The sequence below is a fragment of the Myotis daubentonii genome, chromosome 6, assembly GCF_963259705.1.
Source record: "Myotis daubentonii chromosome 6, mMyoDau2.1, whole genome shotgun sequence".
NCBI lineage: Eukaryota > Metazoa > Chordata > Mammalia > Chiroptera > Vespertilionidae > Myotis > Myotis daubentonii.
Genome location: NC_081845.1, coordinates 97,179,459 through 97,206,795, shown reverse-complemented (window position 1 = coordinate 97,206,795; position 27,337 = coordinate 97,179,459). Strand labels below are relative to the sequence as shown.

The 27,337-nt window shown below is 49.1% G+C and overlaps 2 protein-coding genes, 1 long non-coding RNA gene and 3 other non-coding genes across 6 annotated transcripts in view; 5 read left to right on the top strand and 1 right to left on the bottom strand.

Moving 5' to 3' along the window:
* The window catches only part of VARS1 (valyl-tRNA synthetase 1), an 88,246-nt gene that overhangs the window by 43,260 nt on the left and 17,649 nt on the right, over window positions 1-27,337 (bottom strand). The gene's annotated exons all lie outside the window — the stretch shown is intronic.
* LOC132237696 (heat shock 70 kDa protein 1) lies at window positions 3,039-5,520 on the top strand. The gene has a single exon (XM_059702382.1). It carries the CDS (start codon window positions 3,244-3,246, stop codon window positions 5,167-5,169), a length of 1,926 nt encoding a protein of 641 aa, XP_059558365.1. The 5' UTR covers window positions 3,039-3,243; the 3' UTR covers window positions 5,170-5,520.
* LOC132237727 (uncharacterized) lies at window positions 12,263-13,816 on the top strand. The gene is made up of 4 exons (XR_009453572.1): window positions 12,263-12,623; window positions 12,825-12,860; window positions 13,244-13,409; window positions 13,627-13,816. It is a non-coding gene; the product is annotated as an uncharacterized LOC132237727 (long non-coding RNA).
* On the top strand, window positions 12,671-12,731 carry LOC132237793 (small nucleolar RNA SNORD48). The gene has a single exon (XR_009453625.1). It is a non-coding gene; the product is annotated as a small nucleolar RNA SNORD48 (small nucleolar RNA).
* LOC132237789 (small nucleolar RNA SNORD52) lies at window positions 13,079-13,147 on the top strand. Its single transcript, XR_009453621.1, has one exon. It is a non-coding gene; the product is annotated as a small nucleolar RNA SNORD52 (small nucleolar RNA).
* On the top strand, window positions 13,436-13,518 carry LOC132237857 (small nucleolar RNA ZL8). Its single transcript, XR_009453671.1, has one exon. It is a non-coding gene; the product is annotated as a small nucleolar RNA ZL8 (small nucleolar RNA).

Sequence of the window (27,337 nt, the reverse complement as noted above, 5' to 3'; positions counted from 1 at the left end):
GGTTAGAGTGTTGGCCCAGCACCAGCACCTACGGGTATTTGGTTTATTCCTGGCCAAGGGCATGTATCCAATGTAACCAGTTGACATTTCTCTCCCTTTTCCCCTGGCTCCCCTCTAATCTCTCTGAAAAGCAAGGGAAAAAAATCCTCTGGTGAGGATTAACAACAACAAAAATAGCGCAGTAGGCCTGGCGGGGAGGGTGACGCTGGAGGGAGTCAACGGGGGGGGAAAGGGGGGTATTCATAATACTTTCAACAATGAAGATAAATTAAAGAGAAGGAAACAGCTGAATGTCCTCGGCTTCAAATAAGAGGTGTTCTGATGGTGTGTGTGTGTGTGTGTGTGAAATGCCAACTGAGCAAGGTGTTCAAAAGCAAGACTCCTTCCCTTCTTTAAAAACTGCCTCCTCCCACGTGCACGCTTATGTGTTCTGTGCTGTGCTCAAGACATGTGGATACAGGGGGTGGGGCAGGCAAAAGCGGGTAAAGGGGGGATAAATGGTGGCAGAAGGAGACTTGACTTCGGGCCAACACACTATATACAGAGGATGTGTTATAGAATTATACACTTGAGACCTACATACTTTTATTAACCAATGTCACCCTCACAAATTCAATTTTAAAAGATACATGTGGGTGTGCCCTGTCCGGGTGGCTCCATTGGTTGGAGCATCCTCCTGTACATCGAGAAGGTTTCCAGTTCTGTTCCGATCAGGACACATAAGTGGGTTTCGGGTTTGATCCCCAGTCGCCAGAGGCAATCCATTGATGTTTCTCTCTCCCTCTCTCTACCTCTCCCTCTCTCCCCCTTCCTCTCTCTCTCTAAAAATCAATAAAAACATACCCTCGAGTAAGGATTTAACCAAAAAAATACATGTGGCTAAAGCAACAAGTCTTTTCACTGGATTGTTAACCCCTTACTTTTGCTTTATTTATTTTTTAATATATTTTTATTGATTTCAGAGAGGAAGGGAGAGGGAGAGAGAGAAACATCAATAATGAGAGAGAATCATTGACTGGCTGCCTCCTGCACACCTCCTACTGGGGATGGAGCCTGTAACCCAGGCATGTGCCCTTGACCAGAATCGAACCTGGGACCCTTCAGTCCACAGGCCCACACTCTATCCACTGAGCCAAACCGGCTAGGGCCTTACTTTTGCTTTAATGTCCCTCACATTTTCATTTCAGGCGCCTCACAAGGGGTCCTGATGCCCAAAAGGATGAAGAAGAAAAAAAGCCAAAATAAATTACCGAATGTGCCGTCTTTAAAACAGTAGGGAGGGCCATGTGCAGTTAAGTGGGAATGTGAGATAAAATAAACAAGTGGGCCGAAACCGGTTTGGCTCAGTGGATAGAGCGTCGGCTTGCGGACTGAAAGGTCCCAGGTTCGATTCCGGTCAAGGGCATGTACCTGGGTTGCGGGCACATCCCCAGTAGGAGATGTGCAGGAGGCAGCTGATCGATGTTTCTCTCTCATCGATGTTTCTAACTCTCTATCTCTCTCCCTTCCTCTCTGTAAAATATCAATAAAATATATTTTAAAAAATATATTAAAAAAAATAAACAAGTGGGTGGATTATGTGCACCGCAAATAACCGGAAGCTTTAGAGCAGCTGGAATTGGAACCTGGGTCCCCCCAGCCCCTCCCCCCTTACTGGGTGATTCCCCACCTGTTACCTTAAAACTGGCCGCCTGCCAGCCAGCTGTGCCATGATGCTGTTACATATATATGTATATTTTATTGTTTTCAGAGAGGATGGGTGAGGAAGGGAGAGAGAGAGATCAATGAGAGAGAATCATTGGTCAGCTGCCCCCGCAAGCCCCCTCCTGGGGATCCAGCTGGCAGCCAGGGCATGTGCGGGGACTGGGAACTGAACCTTCACCTCCTGGTTCATAGGTCCACAACCACCTGGCCAGATGTTAAGAGAACTGAACATCCCCGCGGCTCACCTCCCCGGCAGACTCACCGTTGCATTTATTTAAAAATCGGTGGAGGGCCTAGGGCTGCAGGGACTCGGGGGTGAACCCTGGGCCTAGCCACCTGCAGGCTGAAGCAGGAATGGAGAAGGCAGAGAGGAGGGAGGGGAGAGGCTGGGCCCGAAGGAGGAGTGAGAGAGAAGCCCGAAAGGCCTTAAAGACAAAGTCTGTAGCAAAACATGTTTCTTTCTCTGGCCCCAGGCAAAGGGGAGAGACTGGGCGTGAACCGGGGCACCGGCGGCGGCGGACCGCCCGGCCTTCCTCCCCGTCCCCCCCCCGCCCCCCCCGTCCCCCCAGCACGTTCCCTCTTCCAGGTTAAGAACTGGGAGGTGGGCTGGGGCTGGGAGGAGGGGGTAAGGGGAGAAAAATCGGATATATCTGTAATACGATCAACAATAAAAAATGTATTTAAAATAATAAAATATGGGGGGAAAGAGCGGCCTATTTACCTGATTGCTTCTCTTTTGGAAATTTAGATGCCCCGCCCCCAGATATTCCCTGTAGATTAAACTTGATGTCAAACCGGTACCGCATGATCGCTTTTCTGCTTCCCATTTAAAGATAAGCAGGGAGACACCGTGAGGCGCCGGCCATCCTCCGGCAGCCGCCGCGGGCTGCGGGGACCCGGCGAGCAGCCCCCGACGCTCCCGTCCGTCAGGGCCGAGGTCCAATCAGAGTCCCTTTGGCCCGCACATGCCCCGCCCTCTTTAAGAAATTCGGGAAGTTTCCTATCTTTAACCCAACAACCGGTTTGAGCGCCACCGCCCCCTAACCCCCGGGGCGGGTCCGGGACCGACTGAGCGGGCGGCGGCAGCTCCCTCACTTCCGAGCGCCGCCCCCGCCCCCTTGGACGCGCCCCTCCCGGGACCCAGAAGAGTCTGGAGAGTTCTGGGAGGGCGGCACCCAGGACGCTGATTGGGCCGAGGGAGCCCGGGGGCAGGGCGCGCGGGGAACCCCCTGGAATGTTCCCGACCCGCCGCCCGGCCGAGCCCGCCGATTGGGCGAGCGGAGGGGGAGGGCGGGGCTCGGTGGGGAAGTATAAGCCCAGCGCCCGCCGCGCCGCAGCAGCGAGCCCGCCGCGCCCTGCCCGCTCCGCGCCCTCCGCCGACCCGCAGCCCCGAGGACCCGCCTCCGCCGCCCGCCGCCCGCGCTCAGGCTCCCGCTTCGGAACAGACCGAGCTTCTGGTTCCCGTCGCCGACCCGACCGGGACCGCCGCTTCCAGAAAGGCCCGGACCGCAGCGCGCGGCGAGGGAGCAGGGCGCCGGCATGGCTAAAACCACGGCCATCGGCATCGACCTGGGCACCACGTACTCGTGCGTGGGCGTGTTCCAGCACGGCAAGGTGGAGATCATCGCCAACGACCAGGGCAACCGCACCACCCCCAGCTACGTGGCCTTCACCGACACCGAGCGGCTCATCGGGGACGCGGCCAAGAACCAGGTGGCGCTGAACCCGCAGAACACCGTGTTCGACGCCAAGCGGCTGATCGGCCGCAAGTTCGGCGACGCGGTGGTGCAGTCGGACATGAAGCACTGGCCTTTCCAGGTGATCAGCGACGGCGACAAGCCCAAGGTGCAGGTGAGCTACAAAGGGGAGACCAAGGCGTTCTTCCCCGAGGAGATCTCGTCCATGGTGCTGACCAAGATGAAGGAGATCGCCGAGGCGTACCTGGGCTACGCGGTGACCAACGCGGTGATCACCGTGCCGGCCTACTTCAACGACTCGCAGCGCCAGGCCACCAAGGACGCGGGGGTGATCGCGGGCCTGAACGTGCTGAGGATCATCAACGAGCCCACGGCCGCCGCCATCGCCTACGGCCTGGACAGGACCGGCAAGGGGGAGCGCAACGTGCTCATCTTTGACCTGGGCGGGGGCACCTTCGACGTGTCCATCCTGACGATCGACGACGGCATCTTCGAGGTGAAGGCCACGGCCGGGGACACCCACCTGGGAGGGGAGGACTTTGACAACAGGCTGGTGAACCACTTCGTGGAGGAGTTCAAGCGCAAGCACAAGAAGGACATCAGCCAGAACAAGCGAGCCGTGAGGCGGCTGCGCACCGCCTGCGAGAGGGCCAAGAGGACCCTGTCGTCCAGCACGCAGGCCAGCCTGGAGATCGACTCCCTGTTCGAGGGCATCGACTTCTACACGTCCATCACCAGGGCGCGGTTCGAGGAGCTGTGCTCGGACCTGTTCCGGGGCACGCTGGAGCCCGTGGAGAAGGCCCTGCGTGACGCCAAGCTGGACAAGGCCCAGATCCACGACCTGGTGCTGGTGGGGGGCTCCACCCGAATCCCCAAGGTGCAGAAGCTGCTGCAGGACTTCTTCAACGGGCGCGACCTCAACAAGAGCATCAACCCGGACGAGGCGGTGGCCTACGGGGCGGCGGTGCAGGCGGCCATCCTGATGGGGGACAAGTCTGAGAACGTGCAGGACCTGCTGCTGCTGGACGTGGCGCCCCTGTCGCTGGGCCTGGAGACAGCCGGGGGCGTGATGACGGCCCTGATCAAGCGCAACTCCACCATCCCCACCAAGCAGACACAGATCTTCACCACCTACTCGGACAACCAGCCGGGGGTGCTGATCCAGGTGTTCGAGGGCGAGAGGGCCATGACGAGGGACAACAACCTGCTGGGGCGCTTCGAGCTGAGCGGCATCCCACCGGCCCCCAGGGGCGTGCCCCAGATCGAGGTGACCTTCGACATCGACGCCAATGGCATCCTGAACGTCACCGCCATGGACAAGAGCACCGGCAAGGCCAACAAGATCACCATCACCAACGACAAGGGCCGCCTGAGCAAGGAGGACATCGAGCGCATGGTGCAGGAGGCCGAGAGGTACAAAGCCGAGGACGAGGTCCAGCGCGAGAGGGTGTCTGCCAAGAACGCCCTGGAGTCCTATGCCTTCAACATGAAGAGCGCCGTGGAGGACGAGGGCCTCAAAGGCAAGATCAGCGAGGCCGACAAGAAGAAGGTGCTGGACAAGTGCCAGGAGGTGATTTCCTGGCTGGACTCCAACACGCTGGCCGAAAAGGAGGAGTTTGAGCACAAGAGGAAGGAGCTGGAGCAGGTGTGTAACCCCATCATCAGTGGACTGTACCAGGGGGCGGGAGGCCCGGGAGCTGCTGGCTTTGGGGCTCAGGCCCCCAAAGGGGGTTCTGGCTCTGGCCCCACCATTGAGGAGGTGGATTAGGGGCCCTACCTTATTTTTTTCATATTTGTCTCAGAGGGGACCTGAGGACCTTGCTGTGGCCCTGTATGTGTGTTGTTTTTAAACTTTCAGTTCAATCTAAAGTTAGGTTAACATGGTTAACTTGCTTGTTTGTATTATTTCTTCTTGCTGTAACCAATGTGTCCTCTAGAATTTTTTGCATGCAGTGTTATTTGGTTCTCTAGGGTGTCTTTTCTCTCTTAAATGAGTCAACACTGACAACCTCTGTCTTATTTTTTTGCGGGGTGGGGACTTTGTAAACAGATCAAAAGTCATGGAATTTTTTTTTTTATAGTTTGTAAGTTAAGGATGAAAAATAAAATGTTAATAATTTGTGCCTGTTTTTATTTGGGAGGTTAATGGGCTCTTCTGAAATATCTGCATTCCATAGACAGTGACAGGGATAGTACTTCTGAAGAAAGGTGCACATATTAAAGGCCATGGCATTTTGTGGGGGCTTAATTCTAGGTGGTAAATGACATCGCTGTCAGAAAACGAAAATTCTAGGTGACCATTTTGATTGGGGTGGGATTGTTAGAGGAAAGTAGGGACCGGAGCAGCAAAAGGGGTTTGGGTAGAAGAGGTTGGTTTGGTTTAAAGGCCGAGTTCAGAGGGTTTATGGGTCCTCACTTGCACTTAGTGGGCAAAGCTTTTCAGTACCCACTTCTGACCTGTGAGTCTTCCAATCTTTTGTTTAGGTTACACAGTAAGTACATTTGGGGGTGGGGAAAACAGCAAAAATGAGGGGCGGGTTCACACTCTGGTTCTGTAAACCCCAGCTGGAGATCAAATGCAATTATTCACCCTCTCAGTTTTGGCTGCCTCCTTTTGTCTTACCTAAATGGCTCACTTCCACAGTTCTAAGATCATTTTGAGCGGAAATGTGCTCTAGACAAGTGACACCTTCAGCCATGGCCATCCTAGCTGCAGTCATCCAAGTGAGAGCTGAGGAGGGCGATAACTCAAGACTTCGGGGCCTGGCAGTAAGAGGGATGGGGATGGGCACTCTACCGGGTTCTTTGAGTCACCCCAGTAATCCTCACCCCACCACCCTCTACACGTCAGTCAGGTATTCTCAAGCTCTTTGTATAGGTGAGCATGTGGAGGTGTCACTGCAATCACATCCAGGGCAAAATGAGCGCAAGGGATGGTTTGGGGGCCGGGCTGTTGGCATTGGGTTGTTCATGTCTGCTTCTAAGTAGCGTTTTTAACCCCATTTTAATAATCAGTGCCCTCTTTGTCCTTTTTATGGACAATCTCAAAAGAATAGCAACTTAAAGTAATAGCAAATTTAATGCAGAAAGGAGAAGATAAAGCTGTTAGAGCTGGGGAGATAGGGAAATGGGCCTCCTCCCACACAAGCCCTCCCAAAGGGTTCTTCCTGCCAGCAGTTAGGAGTCCTGAACACCGCCTCTCACCTGGGAGAACCCCAGCCTGCTTCCTGCCAAAAACAGTCTGGAAACACCTACTCCGAAATCAAACAAAATTAAAATTCCATGTTATCTCTCAATAAATTACCCTCTGGGGAAAACATCTTAGCAATGACAACATACAGGAAGCCCTTCTCAAAAGCTTGTTAAGGAAAGGAGTATAAGAGTTCTTCTGGTAACTGGGCCAATTCTCAAAGGCCTGTTTTATTCACAGATAGGTAAAGTATAATATAGTCTATGATAATAGAATATACTAAGTGCAATATAGGAAATATATCTTTTAGCTTCAAGCCATTCAAGTTCTGGTTCTTTAACCTAGTGGTATTAAAATCATTTGGGCCCGGCCAGTGTGGACCAGTGGTTGAGCGTCGACCTATGACTGAGGAAGTCTCAGTTCGATTCCGGTCCAGGGCACATGCCTTTGTTGCAGGCTAGATCCCCAGTGTGGGACACATAGGAGGCAGCCAATTGATGATTCTCATCATTGATGTTTCTGTGTCTCTCTTCCTCTCCCTTCCTCTCTGAAATCAATAAAAATATATTTTTAGAGGGAATAGGGAAACAAGGGAGAAAAAGGAGGGAACCTCAGGTACTTCACGGGAGGTTTGAGCTCTGGAGTTGCTATAGTAACCAATCTAAGGGGATAGTGACCAATCAGAGGGGATATCAAGGCATAAAGATCTGCAGCCTTTATAAACCGTAGAGAAAAGGGACTCAATGGGACTCTTTTCCCCTCCCCACATGGGAATCTGCTTGTTTCTCAATAAATTTCCACCTTTTGTTATACCAAAAAAATAAAAAATAATAATATAATAATAATGTATATATATATTAAATCATTTGGGAAGGCTAAAAAAAATATATACCCCTGGCTGGTGTTGCTCGGTGGTTAGAGTGCCGGTCTGCACACCAAAGGGTCTTGGGTTCAATTCCTGGTCAAGGGGAAGTACCTGGGTTGCAGGTTCAATCCCCAGCCCTATCAGAGTGTGTGTGGGAGGCAACCAGTCAGATGTTTCTGATGTTTCTCTTTCACATCAATGTTTCTCTTTCTGTCCCTTCCATTCTCTCTAAAAATTAATGGAAAAAATATCCTTGGATGAGGATTAACGACAACAACAAAAAAAAATATATATGCCAGGCCTTCCCCCAAGTCGATTCTGAACGTCTGCAAGTGAGCATTGTATAGAGCAGGGGTCCTCAAACTTTTTAAACAGGGGGCCAGTTCACTGTCCCTCAGACCGTTGGAGGGCCGAACTATAGTTTTAAAAAAAACTATGAACAAATTCCTATGCACACTGCACATACCTTATTTTGAAGTAAAAAAACAAAACAGGAACAAATGCAATATTTGTATTTGCATGTGGCCCACGGGCCGTAGTTTGAGGACCCCTGGTGTAGAGTTCAAGTTGCTCAGGTGTTTCTTTCTTTCTTTTTTTTTTTTTTAATATATTTTATTGATCTTTTACAGAGAGGAAGGGAGAGAGATAGAGAGTTAGAAACATCGATGAGAGAGAAACATCGATCAGCTGCCTCCTGCACATCTCCCACTGGGGATGTGCCCGCAACCCAGGTACATGCCCTTGACCGGAATCGAACCCAGGACCTTTCAGTCCGCAGGCCGACGCTCTATCCACTGAGCCAAACCGGTTTCGGCATGCTCAGGTGTTTCTAATGTGCAACCAAAGTTGAGAAAAGCCTGCACCAGAGGCTACTCCGGGTGTATTTAGAGGTGGGGGAGCAGGAAGGCTCTGCTTCCAGCCGCCCTTGGTGGTAAGGCTCATTGCTGTCAGTGGAGGCTGGAGAGGCCTTCCAAGTGTTGACCACTGGCAGCAGCAGCAATGAGGGGTTAGGGAACTCTGTAGTAACAGCATCTCCAGCAACATGAGGTAGAGCAGAAGAGAGAATTCCTGAGGCTAGGCCAGTTAAGTTCATGTCTTCCTCATTAGGGCAGTGAACATAAGCCATTGTCTACTTGTACACATAACACATCTTAAATTTCAAGCAAAATCACTTTGCAACATCAGCCACAGATACCACAGGATTCTTGGAAGAGATTTTTTAAAAAAATTTTAATTGATTTATTTTTATTTTTATTTTTTTAGAGAGAGAGGAAGGGAGAGGGATAGAGAGATAGAAACATAGATGAGAGAAAGCATTTATTGGCTGCCTCCTGCACACCCTCTCTGGGGATAGAGCTAACGACTGAGTCACACTGGCAGGCTGGAAGAGATTTTTTGATGGGAGCCTGAAACCTTGAGGGAAGGTAGGGCAGATAATTGCAGAAGAAAGTGAAGGATATTTCCTGCACTCACAATTGCATTCTTCCAAATTGTACTGTATGCTCACTGTGCCTAAATTATGTGACTCAAAAAGGCGACTGATTCTGTATGCTTCAGAAGCCTCAGTCACCTTGTTATATGTGGCTTTTGCTCAAAATGTTACCAGACAGGCCCTGACTAGGCGGCTCAGTTGGTTAGAGCATCATTCCGGTAAGCCAGGGTTTCAGGTTTGATGCCCAGTCAGGGCACATGCAAGAATCAACCAATGAATGCATAACTAGGTGGACAACAAATTGATGTTTCTCTCTCTCTCAAGTCAATTTTTTTTTAAATATATTTTATTGATTTTTTTACAGAGAGAAGGGGAGAGAGATAGAGAGTTAGAAACATCGATGAGAGAGAAACATCGATCAGCTGCCTCCTGCACACCCCCCACCGGGGATGTGCCCGCAACCCAGGCGCATGCCCTTGACCGGAATCGAACCTGGGACCCCTCAGTCCGCAGGCCGACGCTCCATCCACTGAGCCAAACCGGTTTTGGCTCTCAAGTCAATTTTTAAAAAATGTTACCAGAAGAGGTCTGGGCCCAGGGTGGTTCTGCCTAGGGCCCACTGGTGGTGTGTGGAGTCTTGATTTCCTGTAGGAGAAATTTCACATGAGTCCAGCTGGGACTGTGAAACAAAGGAAGGCCTTAAGGTAGAAAAAGTAATAGGAGTGAGAAAGTCAGAGAAAAGGGAGCTTTGAAGACGGGTTCAGGAGGTCAGCCTGGGACGAGCTGCCACTGCCCATTGCTCTGCTGGTAGCAAGTCTTGTGGTTTCCTTTAGAGTTTAGGAGAAAAACAGCAAAGATACAAGTCCTGGGCATGCTCTAGCGAGAGTGTAGTAGATCCTTTATCTTGAGGCTTTTTATCTTTCTTTGGGTGGCAGGAATTCTAGGGGAGATCTCAGGTGAGGGTCTCAACAGAATATTCATTAGCTTTGCAGGTGTGTCCTAAATATGTTGATTTGTCAAAATGTGTGTAGAGAGGGGCCAGGGTTACTTCCTGATTAGTTTTATTTTTTACTAGAGGCACAATGCATGGATTTGGGCACCAGTGGGGTCCCTCAGTGTGGCCTGCAGGGATTGGGCTGAAACTGGCAGTCCAACGCCGCCTGCCGCTTCTGCCTGCTGCTCCTGCTCATCCTGGCCTCACCGCACCTGCCACTGCTGCTGCTCAGTAGGCTAGCTGCTGCTCTTCTGCGGTCTCTGGGTTGTGGCAGCCAGCTGTGAGCCCTGTGTCTGGTGCCTGTCGATCAGCTGAGCGGTGGTCCTGCAGTGGGAGCGCACTGACCCCAGGGGCAGCTCCTGCGTTGAGCATCTGCCCCCTGGTGGTCAGTGCGCATCATAGTGAGCAGTTCAACGGTCACGTAGGCTTATATATAGAGATTATTTATTTTTTAAATAATTATTTTTTTATTGATTTCAGAGAGGAAGGGAGAGGGAGAGAGAGATGGAAACATCAACGATGAGAGAGAATCATCGATCAGCTGCCTCCTGCATGCCCCACACTGGGGATCAAGCCTGAAACCTGGGCATGTGCCCTTGACCAGAAACAAACCCAGGACCCTTCAGTCAGAAGGCTGACGCTCTATCCACTGAGCCAAACCAGCTAAGGCAATAAAGACATATTTTAAAAAATTGTTTGGCTTTGTCTAATTACTTTATCTCAGTTCCCCTTATTCCACTTGTCAAGGAATTTCCCTAGCTTCTTACTATTCTGCCTTAAAAAGATGCCAACACACATCACCAAAAAACACTTGCATTTATAAATGAGGGGGTATAGAAGGTCCAAGTAGGTGGGATTTGGGATAATGTACAAGTTTATGGATTAAGGGGCAAGAGCAAAAGGAGGATTGCTGAGAGCGAAGATTGGTGGAGAATAGGGCCTGGCTGTTGCCACCCACCCCAACTGCGCTACCTTACATGGGGTGCTGTTCAGAGCCTCCTGAACACCCCACTGTTTTTGGCCAACTCCCATGCTCAGAGTAGGACCTGAAAAAGCAGGGCGGGGAGGAGCTGTTTCATGGGTAGAGCCTGTTTGCAAGATGAGAAAGTTCTGGAGGTCGGTTACACAACGTGAATACAGTGGGGCCTTGACTTACAATTAGTTCCGAGACCGAGCTCGTTAAGGAGCTCGTTAACTCAAATTACTCTATCAACTCAATGCAAAAAATTGGTCGAGAGACAGCTGGTATCTCAAAAAACTCGTTAGTTGAGACACTCGTAAGTCAAGGCCCCACTGTATACGTTAACACTACTGAAGTGGACACAAAAAAAGGTTAGAATGGTTTTTTTTAAAGATCGAATTTTGTATTTTATTTTTTGTTAATCCTCACCCGAGGATACTTCCTCATTGATTTTGAGAGAGTGGAAGGGAGAGGCGTTAGGTCCGCGCCACCAGGAGCCAGGCCAAGGGACGTGCGAGTTTAAGAACTGCTATGGCGTCCGGCTCAGCCTGTGCGGGCTCAGCCCGAGGGGCTGGGTCAGGGCGGCCCCCAGCGCAGCTGCCTGAACCTCGGAAGGGAACGGGATGGCTGGTGGGCGCACAGCCCAGGCAGAGGGGGCGCCCCAGTCGGCGGGGGCGTGTATCTGATCTTCTGCAGAGCAGGCCGTTTGCTTCCAGCTATGGGAAAACTTATCACAATACATTCCAGAAAACATGCCCAACAGGAGGGGCCAGGGGTAGTGCATCCTAACAAGGGGGGGGGGGACGGGGGGGCAGACAGAGAAACAGCGCATCGCCTCCCCCACGCCCGGACCGGGCCGAGCCTGCGCCGCCCTAGACCCGAATCCCGCCCGGACCCTTCAGTGCGCAGGCTGACACCAGACCGGCTAGGGCTCGGATTCTGTATTTAAACATGTGCAGCTCATTGTAGTCAGTTATACCGGAAACGTTTAAGGAAGAAAAAGACACGACGCTAATGTGCCTGGCAGGGCTGTGGGCCCCCGTGGCGCTGCTAATTCAGTGTCTGTGCTCGTGGCGGGTGACAGTCCCTGGGAGCGAGCGGAGCCCACGCTGGGCCCCGCAAGGACCCGGAGCGGAAGTCCCGCCCCCCCGGAGGCCCCCGGGGAGCGCTCGCTGCGCGCGCATCGGCGGCGCGGACTGCCTCCCGCCTGGCCAGTCGGGGCACCTGTTTTTTGTTTTTCAAGTACTATTCACAAAATATCTCTGAATAGTTGCCCGGGAGAGTGTGAAACATTCATTGATGGCCTCTCTCACTTTATTTTATTCTTGTTTGGACGAACAACGGGGAAATGTCGCAGGTGGAAGCAGGCATTTAAGAGGACAGCTACGGCCGCCAGGCCCCGGCTCACGCCGCCATAAATAGCCCGGCCTCGGCCGCGTGCGCCTCTTTGTCCGGGGACCTGCTTCCTGGCACCTGTGCGGGAAGCGCGGTGCCAGCCTGCCCCCGAAGCGGGGGATGGTGGGGACCCGGCGCCCCGGCCATCTGTGCGCGGCTCCCCGGCAGGTTCTACGGGGCCCAGCCGGGGAGGGGACCGCAGTCCCGGGCTGAGCGGGATGAGTCGCCATTACAGACTAGAGTGTCTGATGCCTCCGTGACGCCACTGCTTGGAACTGACCTGGCCGGGGCATAGGGGCTCGGCTAGAGTGTCCCGGCCCCCGCTGCCTCACTGGTTTCTTCGTGGGCCCCGAGTCCCCGCAGGCGGGTCTACAGCGCCTGGAGGGTAAGTGGGTGTGCGAGGCGAAATGGCTGCGCTCGCCGGGGTAGGACGGGGATGATGACCCCAGGTGATTCTGAGTGTCTCTGACGCCATCACCGCAGCGCGCTGACCACCAACCCCGGGGCTGGATCCCTGGTGCCTGGGGAGAAGTTGGTGGCCGGGAACCCTTGTTAACCGCTTACTCCTGTTTCATTTCTCCTTTAGGGGTGTCGGTGTCCACCGGCGGCATCCTGAGGAAAGGTGAGTGGCAGGTGTGAGAGCTCTAGGTGCCGCTCGGAGACCGTCCTTTTTCTTTTTCTTAAAAAAAGTCTATTTTTATTGATTTTTTTTTTTTTTTTTTTTTTTTTTTTTTTTTTTTTACGGAGAGGAAGGGAGAGGGACCTTTCCCATCCCTGTGTCTTTGAATGCACTAGGTCCCTTACCAGAATGGCTTTCCCTGATCCAGGTCTCCCTAAGTTGGGAATGATGATTTCTCAGACTAGAGTCTCTGACGCTGGCTCTGAAGTGAAAAAATTAAGTTCTGACTCATTTGGGGAACTGGATATTTGGGTCTCTGAGAAGAGCCCATGGGTGGGTCCTACCTCGGTTTGTCCTCACTGGCTGTTCTGTTTTCATCTTGCTAGCATGAGTTCTGGTAGCCCAGCGAGGGCAGTGCCCTCTCAGGGATCCGCCCCTGACCTGGTGGACAGCCTGCATTACTCCTGTTGGAGGGTTGGCATGCCTAGGTGGTGAATGGTTCCTGCCACTTCCGGCTGTGACAGAGCCAGGTCCTCCTCTCTGGCTACTATGGTGAGTCTCTGGTTTTTCTTGCAACCCCAGAGTGGTAGTGATGACCTGGTTGGACTAGAGTCTCTGAGCATTTCTCTGAGGATCTTGGAAACCATCTGATCCACTCATACCATCTCCCTTTTACTCCCTGTGGCAGCTTCCCTGCCTGTCCAGCTTGATGTTTTTGATGGCCGTTGCCTGTGTGGTTCTAATACATGCTTCTTTTGTGAAATTTCAGGGTTTTGCTCACTCAAAGGATGCTCTCTGGTGTTGGGCAGATGTAGGAACTCCGTCTTTCCTGCCTTGGCCAGTGTGAGCAGCTGTCAGCGGCCGCAGGAAAACACTGCCTAGAGATTTGGGAACAAGTATCAGTAGCTTTCGCTTCTTTAAACAGGTTTATGGTTTTATCAAAAGATTCCAATAAAACACATTAAAGCAAATGAAGTGGATTCTTTGGTCTCAGTGAAAACAAGATGGTTCGAAAAAGCCTTTTGCCGAGTTGGTTAAAACAGGTTGTTTAGATGTATTTTAAAGGAATATACTGGTGGTTGCCGGGCATGGGGAGTTTATAGGTTATAGTTTTACAGGATTGATAAAGTTATGGAGAGGGTTGGTAGTGTTGATCTGGAATTGAACCCAGGACCCCCTGGTGTGCAGGCTAATGTTCTAACCACTGTAGCACTGGTCAGGGCTTCAGTTGGTAATTTAAAAAAATAATTGATTTCAGAGAGGGAGGGAAAGACGCATCAATGATTATCTCATTGATTGGCTGCCTCCAGCACGCCCCCTACTAGGGATCTAGCCCGCAACCTGGGCATGTGTCCGACACTCAAGCACTGAGCCTCAATGGCTGGGCTTGACTCATTTTAAAAATTCTTATCTGAACATTTCTAGATTGATCCCCACCACTTACACTGATGAAAGATCTTTTCCATCTGTTTTTCTTAATCACTTTTGCTAGTGTTTTCTTGAATTGCCTTGTTACTCCTGGAGGGCAGGGTCACCTGCTCCCATTTGCTATTCTGAGGTAACTGGGATGGTGCCGGGGGTGGGGGGGGGATAGAAGAAAAATTGGGCTTTTTCCTCCATGGAAATATTTAATTACCATTAAATATTAATGATAGAAGGTCCTAAGCACATGATTCCATTTGGATCTCAGGCCTCATTTTGTATGTCTTAGCCACCATGTACTGTACTTTCTGCATGCTTTGGTTCACTTCATTGAATCCCTAAAAATGAACTTTGTCCACTTTACAGCCAAGAAAGGGAAGGCTCCCTGGTGTTAATTTGCTTAAGCCCAGAGATAGGAAGTACCAGGATTCAAATTCCATTGTCCCCTGTGTACCCAACCATCACCCAGCTTCTGAGCATCAGTTTTCCTTTTTCTCCCAATCAGGAAACCACCATCTGAATTGTGGCTTTATCATTCCTTACCTGACTTGAAAAGATTTCGTGTTGATTTTTAGAGAGGCAGGGAGAAAGAGAAACATCTACCATATGTGAGTGAAACATTGGGTCCGTTGCCTCCTGCATGCCCCCTACTAGAGATGGAGCCTGCAACCCGGGCGTGTGCCCTGACTGGAAATCCCAACTGGTTCATGGGAGGATGGCCAAACCAACTGAGTCACACTGGCCAGGGCTCCTGGCTGTTCTTTATGCTTCTATTCTGCATCCTTAATATAATGCTTGGATTTATATCTTCTTGCGTTCATAAATATGGATTAATTCTAGTTCTAGTGCAACTGTTTTTCATAATCCATTTTTTTTGGTTAATCCTCACCTGATGATATTTTTCCATTGATTTTTAGAGAGTGGAAGGGGGAGAGAGACAGCAATTGGTTGCCTCCTGCATGCACTCGACCAGGGCTGGGGAACCTGTGTTGGGAGCCATTAGAGATATTGGCTTAGACAAAGCCATCTTAAGAATTATAAGTTTCGCCGAAACCGGTTTGGCTCGGTGGATAGAGCGTCGGCCTGCGGACTGAAGGGTCCCAGGTTCGATTCCGGTCAAGGGCATGTGCCTGGGTTGCGGGCACTTCCCCAGTGGGAGATGTGCAGGAGGCAGCTGATCGATGTTTCTCTCTCATCGATGTTTCTAACTCTCTCTCTCTCTCCCTTCCTCTCTGTAAAAAATCAATAAAATATATTAAAAAAAAAAAAAAAAGAATTATAAGTTTCTGGTTCCTCCAGAAACTCCTAATTACCAGAAACTACGTGTGTCCTGCGATCTGGCCAGCAGCTAAAGATAACCATCCTATTCCCTAAAGCAACTACCGCCACATTGGAGCCTGCTACAACCCTGCTGATAAGCTAATAGGCTTCTCCACCCAACCCCGTCCCTAAAACAGTATATATCCTGCCATTGTGAGAATAAAGTTGGGGGCTTGATCAGGACTTGTCTTGCCTCCATTCTTTCGTGTCCCTTGTTTGTCTCATTCTCCTAGGGTGTCTCTTCGTTCCCCCGTTGTTGTCCCGCAGGTCGGGGCAAACCTGCAACCAAGGTTGCCTTTTTTAGAATTGAACTGGGACCCTTCAGTCCACAAGCTGATGCTCTATCCGCTGAGCCAAACTGGCTCGGGCTCAGAAGTGCACTTTTTTAAGGTGACTAGCACATAGGAAGTATAGTGGATTGGCTAGATTCTGGTGTCAGACAACACTTGACTGTAATACTTGGCTGCGCACAATTTCCTCATTTGTAAATGGATAAAACAAAAAATAAAAAAGATACTTAAGTGCACTGAAAACAGTGCCTGGCACATAGCAAACCCTATTTAGGTTATTAGCCACAGTCATATTTCAAATAGCTTAACTTCCACAGCCTAGTCAGCGCCTTACCCTTCATTAACCCCTGGCTGGCATCTAGATGGTCAACTCACCCCTAGGGTCTGTTGGTTCCGTTGCCCTAATTTCTTAGAGTTGGTGATTTGAGAAGACCTCACCCCAAGACACTCACCCCAGCAGGTCCTGGGAGTGGAACAGCTTCAGAAATAAACAACCCTCCCTCCCACCCCTCAGAGCAGATCTCCCCAAAGCTCTCCTGGTAGTGACGCAGCAGTCTGGCCTAGCTCAGCCACCCAGACAGCGAGCCCCCTGGGGCCTGGCTGCCTGTCTCATCCCAAGGATACTCAACAGTGCCCACCCCTCCAGGCACCACCCTGCCAGCTGCCCCGGCTAGAACCCTTGGAGTCTGCTGGACTCCTTGCACACTGGATCCAGTTTACTAGCAGGTCATGCTGGCACTACCGTGAAAACGCCAGGTTAGACCACTTCTCAGACCCCTGCTACTCCACTCTGCTGGGAGCCACCATCGGCTCTCCCAGACCGCCCACCTACAGGACCCCAACAGCGCCTAAGGGGCCGGCTGCCACCCGCGACCCATGAAGGTCTATCTGCACAACAGCCAGAGGGGTTCTTCCAAATCATGACTTGGGTCCTTGTGCCAAAAATCCTAGTGAAAGCCCGCCTTTACAGGGACCGTCCACCAAGGGCCTCCTAGTCTAGCTCTTAACTCTGACTTCATCTCTCCACTGAGCTCCAGCCACTGAGCACAAAGCCGGCAGCTGGTGGCTGCTCCTGGTCTGGGGGCGGAGCCAAGCTTGCACCAAGGAAGCCTGTGAGTGTCCTTTACTAGGTGTAATGGTTAATGCGGATTTTGTAATCAAAGAGAACGCGATAATTTCAAGAGAAACATCAAAAGTGCTTTATTCCAAGTAATGTCCATCGCTAGCTACACATTTCCCCCATCTTTCAGGTAATTTATGGATACCGTCCCAATAGAACTTTTCTTGTTTTGAGGCAAACCATTTAGAGACACAATTTTCCACTTGGTACGTTTTGAAGTGCTGCTCAGAAAGTGTGTGCCATCGATCAGAGCAAGTGGTCATCTGAAGGAGCAAGGTCTGGTGAATACGGTGGGTGGGTTAATACTTCCCAGGCAAGATCTTTTAACGCAGCGGTTCTCAACCTGTGGGTCGCGACCCCTTTGGGGGTCGAATGACCTTTTCACAGGGGTTGCCTAAGACCATTGGAAAACACGTAATTACATATTTTTGTGATTAATCACATGCTTTAATTATGTTCAATTTGTAACAATGAAATTGGGGGTCACCCCAATTAAAGGGTCGCGGCATTAGGAAGGTTGAGAAGCACTGTTTTAACGCGTCTTTAACTGGTTTTGAAGTGTGTGATGGTGCGTCATCATGAAGCAAAATTACTTTGCTGTGTCTTCTGGCACATTCTGGTCATTTCACAATCAAAGCGTGGTTCACATTGATTATTTGTTGTTGGTAGCGATCAGTATTCACGGTTTCACCTGGTTTTTGAGGCTCATCATACACCACACCTTCCTGATCCCACCAAACGCAGAGCACTGTCTTCTTTCCGCAGCGATTCGGCCTTGCAGTCGATGTTGATGGTTGACCTGGATCAACCCATGATTTTGTGCATTTGGGATTCTCAAAATAAATCCACTTTTCATCGCCAGTCACAATTCGATGCAAAAAAGACTTTCTTTCGTGCTGTTGAAGCAACATTTTACTGATGACTTTTCAGTTTTCCATTTGTCTTTCGTTCAGTTGATGTGGCACCCATTTTCCTTCCTTTAAAATCTTTCCCATTGCCTGTAAACGATCGGAAATTGTTTGCTGAGCAACATTTAATCTTTTTGCAAGTTTTTATTTTTTTAAAATATCTTTTATTAATTTTTTACAAAGAGGAAGGGAGAGGGATAGAGAGTTAGAAACATTGATCAGCTGCCTCCTGCGCCGCCCCCCCCCCCCCCCCCACAGCCACTGGGGATGAGCCCGCAACCAAGGCACATGCCCCTGACCGGAATCGAACCTGGGACCCTTCAGTCCGCAGGCCGACACTCCATCCACTGAGCCGAACTGGCCAGGGCTGCAAGTTGTTTTTGAGTTTGACACGCATCTTCATCCAATACTTGTAATTGTTGGTCTTCAAACTTTTTCAGCTGACCTGGACGTTCATTGTCTTTCACATTGAAATCATCATTTTTAAAGTGTTTAAACCAGCGTTCACAAGTATCTTGAGATGGAGCATGTTCACCATAAGCTTCCTGAAGTATACGATAACTTTTTCTTCAAAACAATGAATTAAAACTTCCCGCAAATGCTCTTTTTTTGGCATGAAATTTGACATTTTTAAGCGTAAAAATATCTATGATGTTAACACCTCCAGCAGATTTGACATGAAGTTTTGAAGTTTGCTGTCAATACAACAAAATAGCATACATATCAAATTGCATATATATCAACATATGTGTAACTCCAGCTATTGAAAAACTGCATTATTAACTGGTACACCTAGTAGATTGTGAGGAAATCCTGGAGGCGAGAAATAAACTGCCAAACTGTTTTGGATATTGCTTGTGGGAATGTGACTTTATATAAGCCCTTTGGAAAACAATTTGGCAATATCTTAAATAAGAAGCAAATTTTTTTAAAATCCAGTGTTTCCACTTCTGATAATACACCCTAAGCAGACTCACATGCATATAGGGTTAATGCATACAAAAGTCCTCGCTAGCTGAAGAAAAGGAAGCTACTCAAACATTCTGCAGCAGGAGAATGGATAAAGCGACTGTTCATACAGTACATGTCAGCCATGAAGTGTCGCCTGCGCAGTGGTGTGACTCGCACACTGGCATGGGTTAGTCTCACAATGTGAAGAAAAGGGCAGCCCACAGAAGGACACATGTAGTGTGTGATGTTTAAAAACATTTACAACGGCCCTAACTGGTTTGGCTCAGTGGATAGAGCGTCAGCCTGTGGACTCAAGGGTCCCAGGTTCAGTTCCGGTCAAGGGCATGTACCTTGGTTGCGGGCACATCCCCAGTAGGGGGCGTGCAGGAGGCAGCTGATCGATGTTTCCCTCTCATCGATGTTTCTAACTCTCTATCCCTCTCCTTTCCTCTCTGTAAAAAATCAATAAAATATATTAAAAAAAAAACATTTACAACGGAAGAGCATATTAGAGAAGTATAGTAAAAGCAGCAACAAATGTAGTGGTTACCTGGGCTGTGACACGATAAGGGGGTGGGTAGGGAGACGGATGCAGTCACGGAGATGGACATGGAACTCCATGGGAGCTCATGACAATATTTTTCATATTTTTGTGTCTGAACTATTAAATCTTTTTATTTTAGAGAGACATTGATTTGCTGTTCTACTTATTTATGCATTCATAGGTTGATTTTTTTAAATATATTTTTACACAGACAACGGGGTGAGCGCAGGATTGGGGGGTGAGGGGACAATGAGGGGATAAAGACATATTTGTAATACCTTAATCAATAAAAATTTTTTTAAAATATTTTTTTATTCATTTTAAGGGAGAGAGAAACATTGATGTTGAGAGTGAAACACTGATAGGCTGCCTCCTGCACGCCCCCTGCCAGGCATCCAGCCACAACTCTGGCAAGTGCTGCCCTGCTAGGGAATCAAACCAGCAACCTTTTAGTGCTCAGAGGGATGCCCAACTAACTGAGCCTTACTGGCCAGTTATATATACTAGTGTATTTCAGAGAGAGAGACAGAAACAGTGATGAGAGAGAATCATTGGTTGGCTTGCAGCCCTCTCCCGCCCGCCCCACCCTCAACTAGGGATCAAGCCCCAAACCCAAGCAAGTGCCCTGATGGGGAATCTAACCGTGACCTTCTGGTTCATAGGTCCATACTCAACCACTGAGCCATGCCAACCAGGCCATTGGTTAAGTCTTGTATGTGCCCTGATGAGGGATCGAACCCACAACCTTAGCATATCGGGACAATCAATTCTCTAACCAACTGAACTACCCAGCCAGGGCTGAACTATTTTTAAAAAATATGTTTTTATTGATTTCAGAGAGAGAGAAACATCAATGATGAGAGAGAATCATTGATTGGCTGCCTCTTGCACGCCCCCTACTGGGGATTGAGCCTGCAACCTGGGCATGTGCTTGGAATCAAACCGTGACCTCCTGGTTCATAGGTCGATGCTCAGCCACTGAGCCACATCAGCCTGGCTGAACTATTTGTTAACTTAAAAACATGATTGGGAACCTGTGAATCTCAAAGGGCTGAACAAAAGCAAAGCTAAGCCACCCCACAGGGACACTGCCCGGCTCCAGAGCTGGGGCTCCCTTGGAAGACAACTGTTCCCAAGGTGAGGCAGAATGAAGGCATGGGCTCGTTCAGGCCCACAGGGGCAAGTCAGCAGGCGCAGTCACAGGTGATGAAAACCTCAAGGAACACACTCCCGCAGGCCGAAGGTAGTCTGAGATAAAGGGAAGAATTTAATCCATTGTACAGGAACAGAGCATTATAAAAAAAGGCAGATTTGCAAAAGAAGCAAGTGAAGCAAATAGAAATTGTAGAATTGAAATAAATGCCAAAACTGGTTTGGCTCAGTGGATAGAGTGTCGGCCTGCGGACTGAAAGGTCCCAGGTTCGATTCCGGTCAAGGGCATGTACCTGGGTTGCGGGCACATCCGCAGTAGGAGATGTGCAGGAGGCAGCTGATCGATGTTTCTCTCTCATCGATGTTTCTGACTATCTCTCTCTCTGACTATCTCTCTCCCTTCCTCTCTATAAAATATCAATAAAATATATTAAAAAAAGAAATAAATACATAACACAATAAATATGTTAAGTAACAGACCAGCATAAAGAAGTAGTGACTTAGAAAAAATCATCCACTATGTGGAGTAGAGAAAACATGAATACTATGGAAGGGGAGTTAACGAGGGACAGGATGAGATCTGGCCTTCAGCATTTTTTTGGGTAGAGCTGCCCTCACCTGCTTTGGTACAATGGCAGCATCCTTAGCTCTGCCCAGTGGCATATGTGGGCATCTGGCGTTGAGCAGCCAGGGCTATCTGTTAGTTAGACTATTTTTTTTTAAAGTATAATTTTATTGATTTCAGAGAGGAAGGGAGAGGGGGAGAGAGAGAAACATCAAGGATGAGAGATAATCATTGATGGGCTGCCTCCTGCATGCCCCCTACTGGGGATCAAGCCTGCAACCCAGGCGTGTGCCCTTGACTGGAATCGAACCCAGGACCCTTCAGTCTGAAGGCTGACGCTCTATCCACTGAGCCAAACCAGCTAGGGCTGTTGTCTATTTATTGTAGAACTTTCTCGTCCATTAACATCTTACTTCACAATTGTGTTTGATTGTGTTATTTCCCAAAGAACAAGGAAACATTATTTTAAGTATCTGCTGACTTTTTAAAAATGTTTTTTATTAATTTCAGAGAGAGGCAGGGAGAGGGAGAGAGAGATAGAAACCAATGATGAGAGAGAATCATTGATCGGCTACCTCCTGCACACCCCCCACTGGGGATGAAGCCCACAACCCAGGCCTGTGCCCCGACTGGGAATTGAACCGTGACCTCCTGGTTCATAGGCCGATGCTCAACCACTGAGCCACACCTTCTGGGCTCTGCTGACTCTTAAAATGTTAAACTGTATTGCCCTCAGTCAGGTGAGCCTCAGGTGGAAGAGGGCCACATTCTTGGCTGGCTGTTGCCTGTCATTAAATCATTAAATTCTAAAGAATGTAGTGCAGATAGAAATGTCAGCCATTTATCCCCAGTGTAATGCTGATGTCAGGCAATAACAGGGAGCTGTCTCTAAAGGGCCTGGCAACAGGGCGGGCACACCCTGGATGGGGAGCCTCCCTCCCAGCAGAAGGGAGGAAGTGACTGCTCCCCCCGGGTTGATTTCTCATAAAGGAGACTGGGCAAATACCGTAAACAATTACTGTTGTCTGTGTAAAAATATATTAGTGTAACTGAAAGGGTGAGGGCTACGCCTTCCATCTTGCCCGAATCCTCCATGTTGGGGCAGCAGCCACGTGCTCAGCAAGCAACTTCTTCCCAGAAGCCCAAGCCTCTGCTAGCCACGCCCAGGATTTCTTTAAACTAACCAATGACAACCAAGGGACGTGCGCGCCACAGATATGACCACATCCTGTGTAACAAGACCCGACTTGCACCTGGCCAGTCGTCAGGGCCCACGGTCATCTCTCCTCCCCTCACTCCAGCCCCCTATTAAAACCCCCTTTTCCCACGGGGCTGGCACTCTCATCTTGCCGCTGCATTGGTAGAGGCTGGGAGCCAGACCCGGGTCTGTAATAATAATAAAGACTCTGCTTTTGCCTTGGACTTGGCTGGCTCCCTGTTGGTCTATCGGGAATCTTGAAATCTGGGCATAACAGTAACTGGAACACCTAAGCCTGTTGCAAATTAAATCATATACTCCCCACAACTCACAGCATTAAAGAAGTTCTATAAACTTTTGATGTATTTGTTCATTATCAGTACTCATTCTTTAAATCGCTTTTTTGGAGTGAGGAAGGGAGAAAGAGAGTAGTAGAGATATTCATGTGAGAGAGAAACATAGATGGGTTGTCTGCCCATGTGCCTGAGCAGGGGTCGGACCTGCTACCCAGTTGTGGGAAGCCACCTATTGTCTTCACTAGCAGAGAGGTGTGGACAGGGAGCCCGGAAGGCTGGTGACCCTCGAAGGCCTGGCAAAGGTCAGGGCTGTGCACCCACTGTTAGTCCAGACCATGGCAGCTGAAGCAACTTCCCCATTTACTATTATGTAAATCCTTGCTGATGGCTAGTCTGCCTGTTCCTGGAAATTGCCTGCCTAAGGGCTATGGGTGGATCCCAAACCAATAAAAGGTTGGCGAGGCCTGAGCACCAGTGGAAGTCCTTCCCCTTGAGTTGGACTTGCCCGCCTGGCCCCCCAGTATTTCCAAATTATCTCTTGTCTCTTCTCTTTCATTTGCGTGCGGCTCCTCTTCCAGACCCTGAGCCCTGAACCACGCGGGATGTGGGGGAACAAACATTACACACCCAGGAATGTGCCCCGACAGGTATTGAATGAATAGGCCCTACACACATGTATTCTTTTTTAATTTTTCAATTGCACTTGAAATTCACTATTATGTTAGTTAATAAGTATTTGCCATATATTTATACGTACACACAGTTCACTGTAGAGTCCCATGTGAATTATTTTCATGTTTGGTTTTTGTGTTTGCGATGTCGGGTGTAAGCCGACAGTTGTTCAGAATTCAACATTAAAGATCCAGCAAGGCTGAAACCGGTTTGGCTCAGTGGATAGAGCGTCGGCCTGCGGACTGAAAGGTCCCAGGTTCGATTCCGGTCAAGGGCATGTACCTGGGTTGCGGGCATATCCCCAGTAGGAGATGTGCAGGAGGCAGCTGATCGATGTTTCTCTCTCATCGATGTTTCTAACTCTCTATCTCTCTCCCTTCCTCTCTGTAAAAAAAAATCAATAAAATATATTAAAAAAAAAAATCCAGCAAGGTTGGCTTTTCCTGCAAGCCCATCGGTGTCCACCAGCCAACAGATGCGACCGTCCTGGCCGAGGCTGTTCCCTGAAGGGTGCTCACTGTGCTCTCGCTGCACGTGCAGGAGGTCTAATTTGACCAGTCATCACCTTGTCCTGTTGGTGCTGCTGCCTGTGACTCAGACGCCACTGTGACAGCGGCAGTGGTGCAGTGCCAAGGGGCCCGCGGCATTTGCTCTTGTACCACCCTCTGCATGCGGCTCTGAGCCGGGCTCCATGTGAGAAGTGGCACCGTCCTCATTGCAGGCAGATCTGGGTGTGCCGTGTGGCACTCAGAGCCCAGCCTGACCGCTCAGTGTTGTCAGTTACCTTTGGTTGGATGTGGTTAAAATTCTGTGCACCTTTTCTCTCTCATCAGTGCTTCTGTGCTTTTTAAAGAAATAGTAACTATTTTCCAAGCACTCTTATGCTAATAGCTATTGCATTGTATTGTTTCTAAGGATATATTGAAGTACCCCATTGTAATTATGTATTTTCAGATCAACATGCCATCTTTTCCACTTAGTCATACAATCTGAGTCACAATTATCATGTGTGTATAAATTCAGACATGTTTTCTCAGGGAAATTATATTGTTTATATTTATTTGGAAACACATTAGAGAAGAGTATAAAGAATACCCATATACCCACCACCTAAATCCAACAATTGCCCAAAATTTCCATATTTGAAAATATGGCAGCCTTGTTCAGTGGTTAGAGTGTCGGCTCTCACACCGAAGGGTCTCAGGTTCTATGCCTGTTCAAAGGCACATACCTGGGTTACCTGTGTTGCAGGTTCAATCCCCGGCCCCAGTCGGGATGCCTGCCAGAGGCAACCAATCAATGTGTCTCTCTCACATCTCTTTTTCTCTCTCTCTCTTTCTCTCTCTCCCTCCTTTCTTTCTCTTTTGCCTCCCCCCTCCCTTCCACTGTCTCTAAAAATCACTGGATCCAGAGACATAGAATCATGGAACAGACTGGAATCTGAGGGAAGGTGGGAAGAGATCAACCAGAGAACTTGTGTGCATATATACATATACATATAACCCATGGGCACAGACAATAGGGTGGTGAAGGCCTGGGGTGGGGGTGGGGTGGGCTACAAGTGGTCAATGAGGGGAAAGGGGGACACATTTAATTCTTTCAACAATAAAGATTTAATTTAAAAAAATAAAAATCATGCCAAAACTGGTTTGGCTCAGTGGATAGAGCGTCGGCCTGCGGACTGAAAGGTCCCAGGTTCGATTCCGGTCAAGGGCATGTACCTGGGTTGCGGGCACATCCCCAGTAGGAGGTGTGCAGGAGGCAGCTGATTGATGTTTCTCTCTCATCAATGTTTCTAACTCTCTCTCTCTCTCCCTTCCTCTCTGTAAAAAATCAATAAAATATATTTTAAAAAAATAAAAATCGACCAGCTGGCATGGCTCGGTGGTTGAGTGTCCACTGAGCCAAACCAACTAGGGCATCTCTCTCTCTTTTTAATTGAAAAAGTAGCATTTAAAAATTTTTGTTTTAGAGAGAGAGTAAGTGAGAGGAAGAGAGAGAAGCATAGATGTGAAAGAGAAGCGTTGTCGGTTTCCTTAGGTACTCACCTCCACTGGGGACCGAACCTGCAACCTAGGTATGTGCCCTGACCAGGAATCAATCCCCTGACCTTCCGGTGTTTGGGACGACACTCCAACCCGCTGAGCCACACCTTCTCTTGACATAGGCTGGGATGCTTTGCTCTGGCACCACCATCTTTGTGGCTCTGTATTTGTCAAGTTAGTCAGAGTTCTCCATTTGTCTTTTTCCTCCTGTGTTATTTGTTGTGAAATATACAATAGACACAAAGGTGTGTATAATAATTATGTGCAATGTAAAGAATAAGCTACATGGACTCACCACTGAGCTAAAGATCTGGCAGCACTAAACGTAGGGCCTGCAGATTCCAGGCCTCAGGAAACGTGATCTCTGGCCCAGTCCCTCAGACACTTTTCTTCCCTTTCTTCCTCCATCCGTCTCAGCCGCTCAAGATGTGACCTTCTGCTACTTCACTTTCCCAGAGGGGGACACGTGCGACCTGCTGTTTACTGTGGACAGCGGAGGCGCCGTGACAGTTCTCACCGACGAGAACCCCACAGGTGATCCAATCGTGAATTCTAACTGAGCAGGTCATGGTGGGCGGCCACACCCCAGGCCGGTAGCTTCTTTAGTAAAAGGCTGTCTTTGCCTTAAGCAAGCCCTGCCTATTGTTTCTGTGCTACTAGGTTAACACACCGTTGAAATGCATCTATTTCAGACCCTTCAAGAGAGCACATAATTCTGTTAACTATTCTGTAATCCAAGCCCCATCTTGCTTTTATTTCACCTTCACCTTCAGGTAATCTTCCTTATGTTTCCTCTTTAATTTCAAATGCGTAAAGAAGCTGCAGCCCTAGCCAGTTCGGCTCAGTGGGTAGAGCATCAGTCTGCGGCAAGATTTGACCTAGTCAAGGGCACATGCATGGATTGCAGGCTCCATCCCCAGTAGGGGGTGTGCAGGAAGCAGCCAATCAGTGATTCTCTCTCATCATTAATGTTTCTATCTCTCCCTCTCCCTTCTTCTCTGAAATTAATAAAAATATATATATATATTTTTTTTTTAAATATATTTTATTGATTTTTTACAGAGAGGAAGGGAGAGAGAGAGAGAGTTAGAAACATCGATGAGAGAGAAACATCGATCAGCTGCCTCCTGCACATCCCCCACTGGGGATGTGCCCACAGCCCAGGTACATGCCCTTGACCGGAATTGAACCCGGGACCTCTCAGTCCGCAAGCCGACGCTCTATCCACTGAGCCAAACCGGTTTCGGCAATATATATATATATTTGATTGATTTTTTACAGAGAGGAAAGGAGAGGGATAGAGAGTTAGAAACATCGATGAGAGAGAAACATCGATTCAGCTGCCTCCTGCACACTCCCCACTGGAGATGTGCCCGCAACCAAGGTACATGCCCTTGACCAGAATCGAACCTGGGACCTTTCAGTCTGCAGGCTGATGCTCTATCCACTGAGCCAAACCGGTTAGGGCAAAATATATTTTTAAAAAATAACCTGCAGAGGGGAACATTTGGATCTTGCTTCCTGGCAATGCCATCAGTTTGGCTCAAATAAATTCGTATAAGCCCACCTGGTGTGGCTCAGTGACTGAGTGTCGACCTATGAACCAGGAGGTCACGGTTCAATTCCCAGTTATGACACATGTCAGGGTTGCAGGCTGGATCCCCAGTGTGGGGCATGCAGGAGGCAGCCGATCAATGGGTCTCTCTCATCATTGATGTTTCTATCTCTCGCTTCCTCTCTGAAATCAATTTAAAAAACTCATTACAGGTTTGGACGTTCTTACATTGACATTACCCACCTGGACTTGTCTTTCCTTCTGTATTAAGCACCTACCATGTGCCAGGTGTGGTGGAGGCATTCAAGATGCCCAAGGAGCGTGGTCAATGTTGACCTATGAACCAGGAAGTCATGATTCAATTCCCAGTCAGAGCACATGCCCGGGTTGCAGGCTTGATCCCCACTGGGGAGCATGCAGGAGGCAGCTGATCAATGATTCT

Coding starts and splice junctions, on each gene's coding strand:
- LOC132237696 (XM_059702382.1), top strand. CDS start 3,244: ATGGCTAAAACCACGGCCATCGGCATCGACCTGGGCACCACGTACTCG.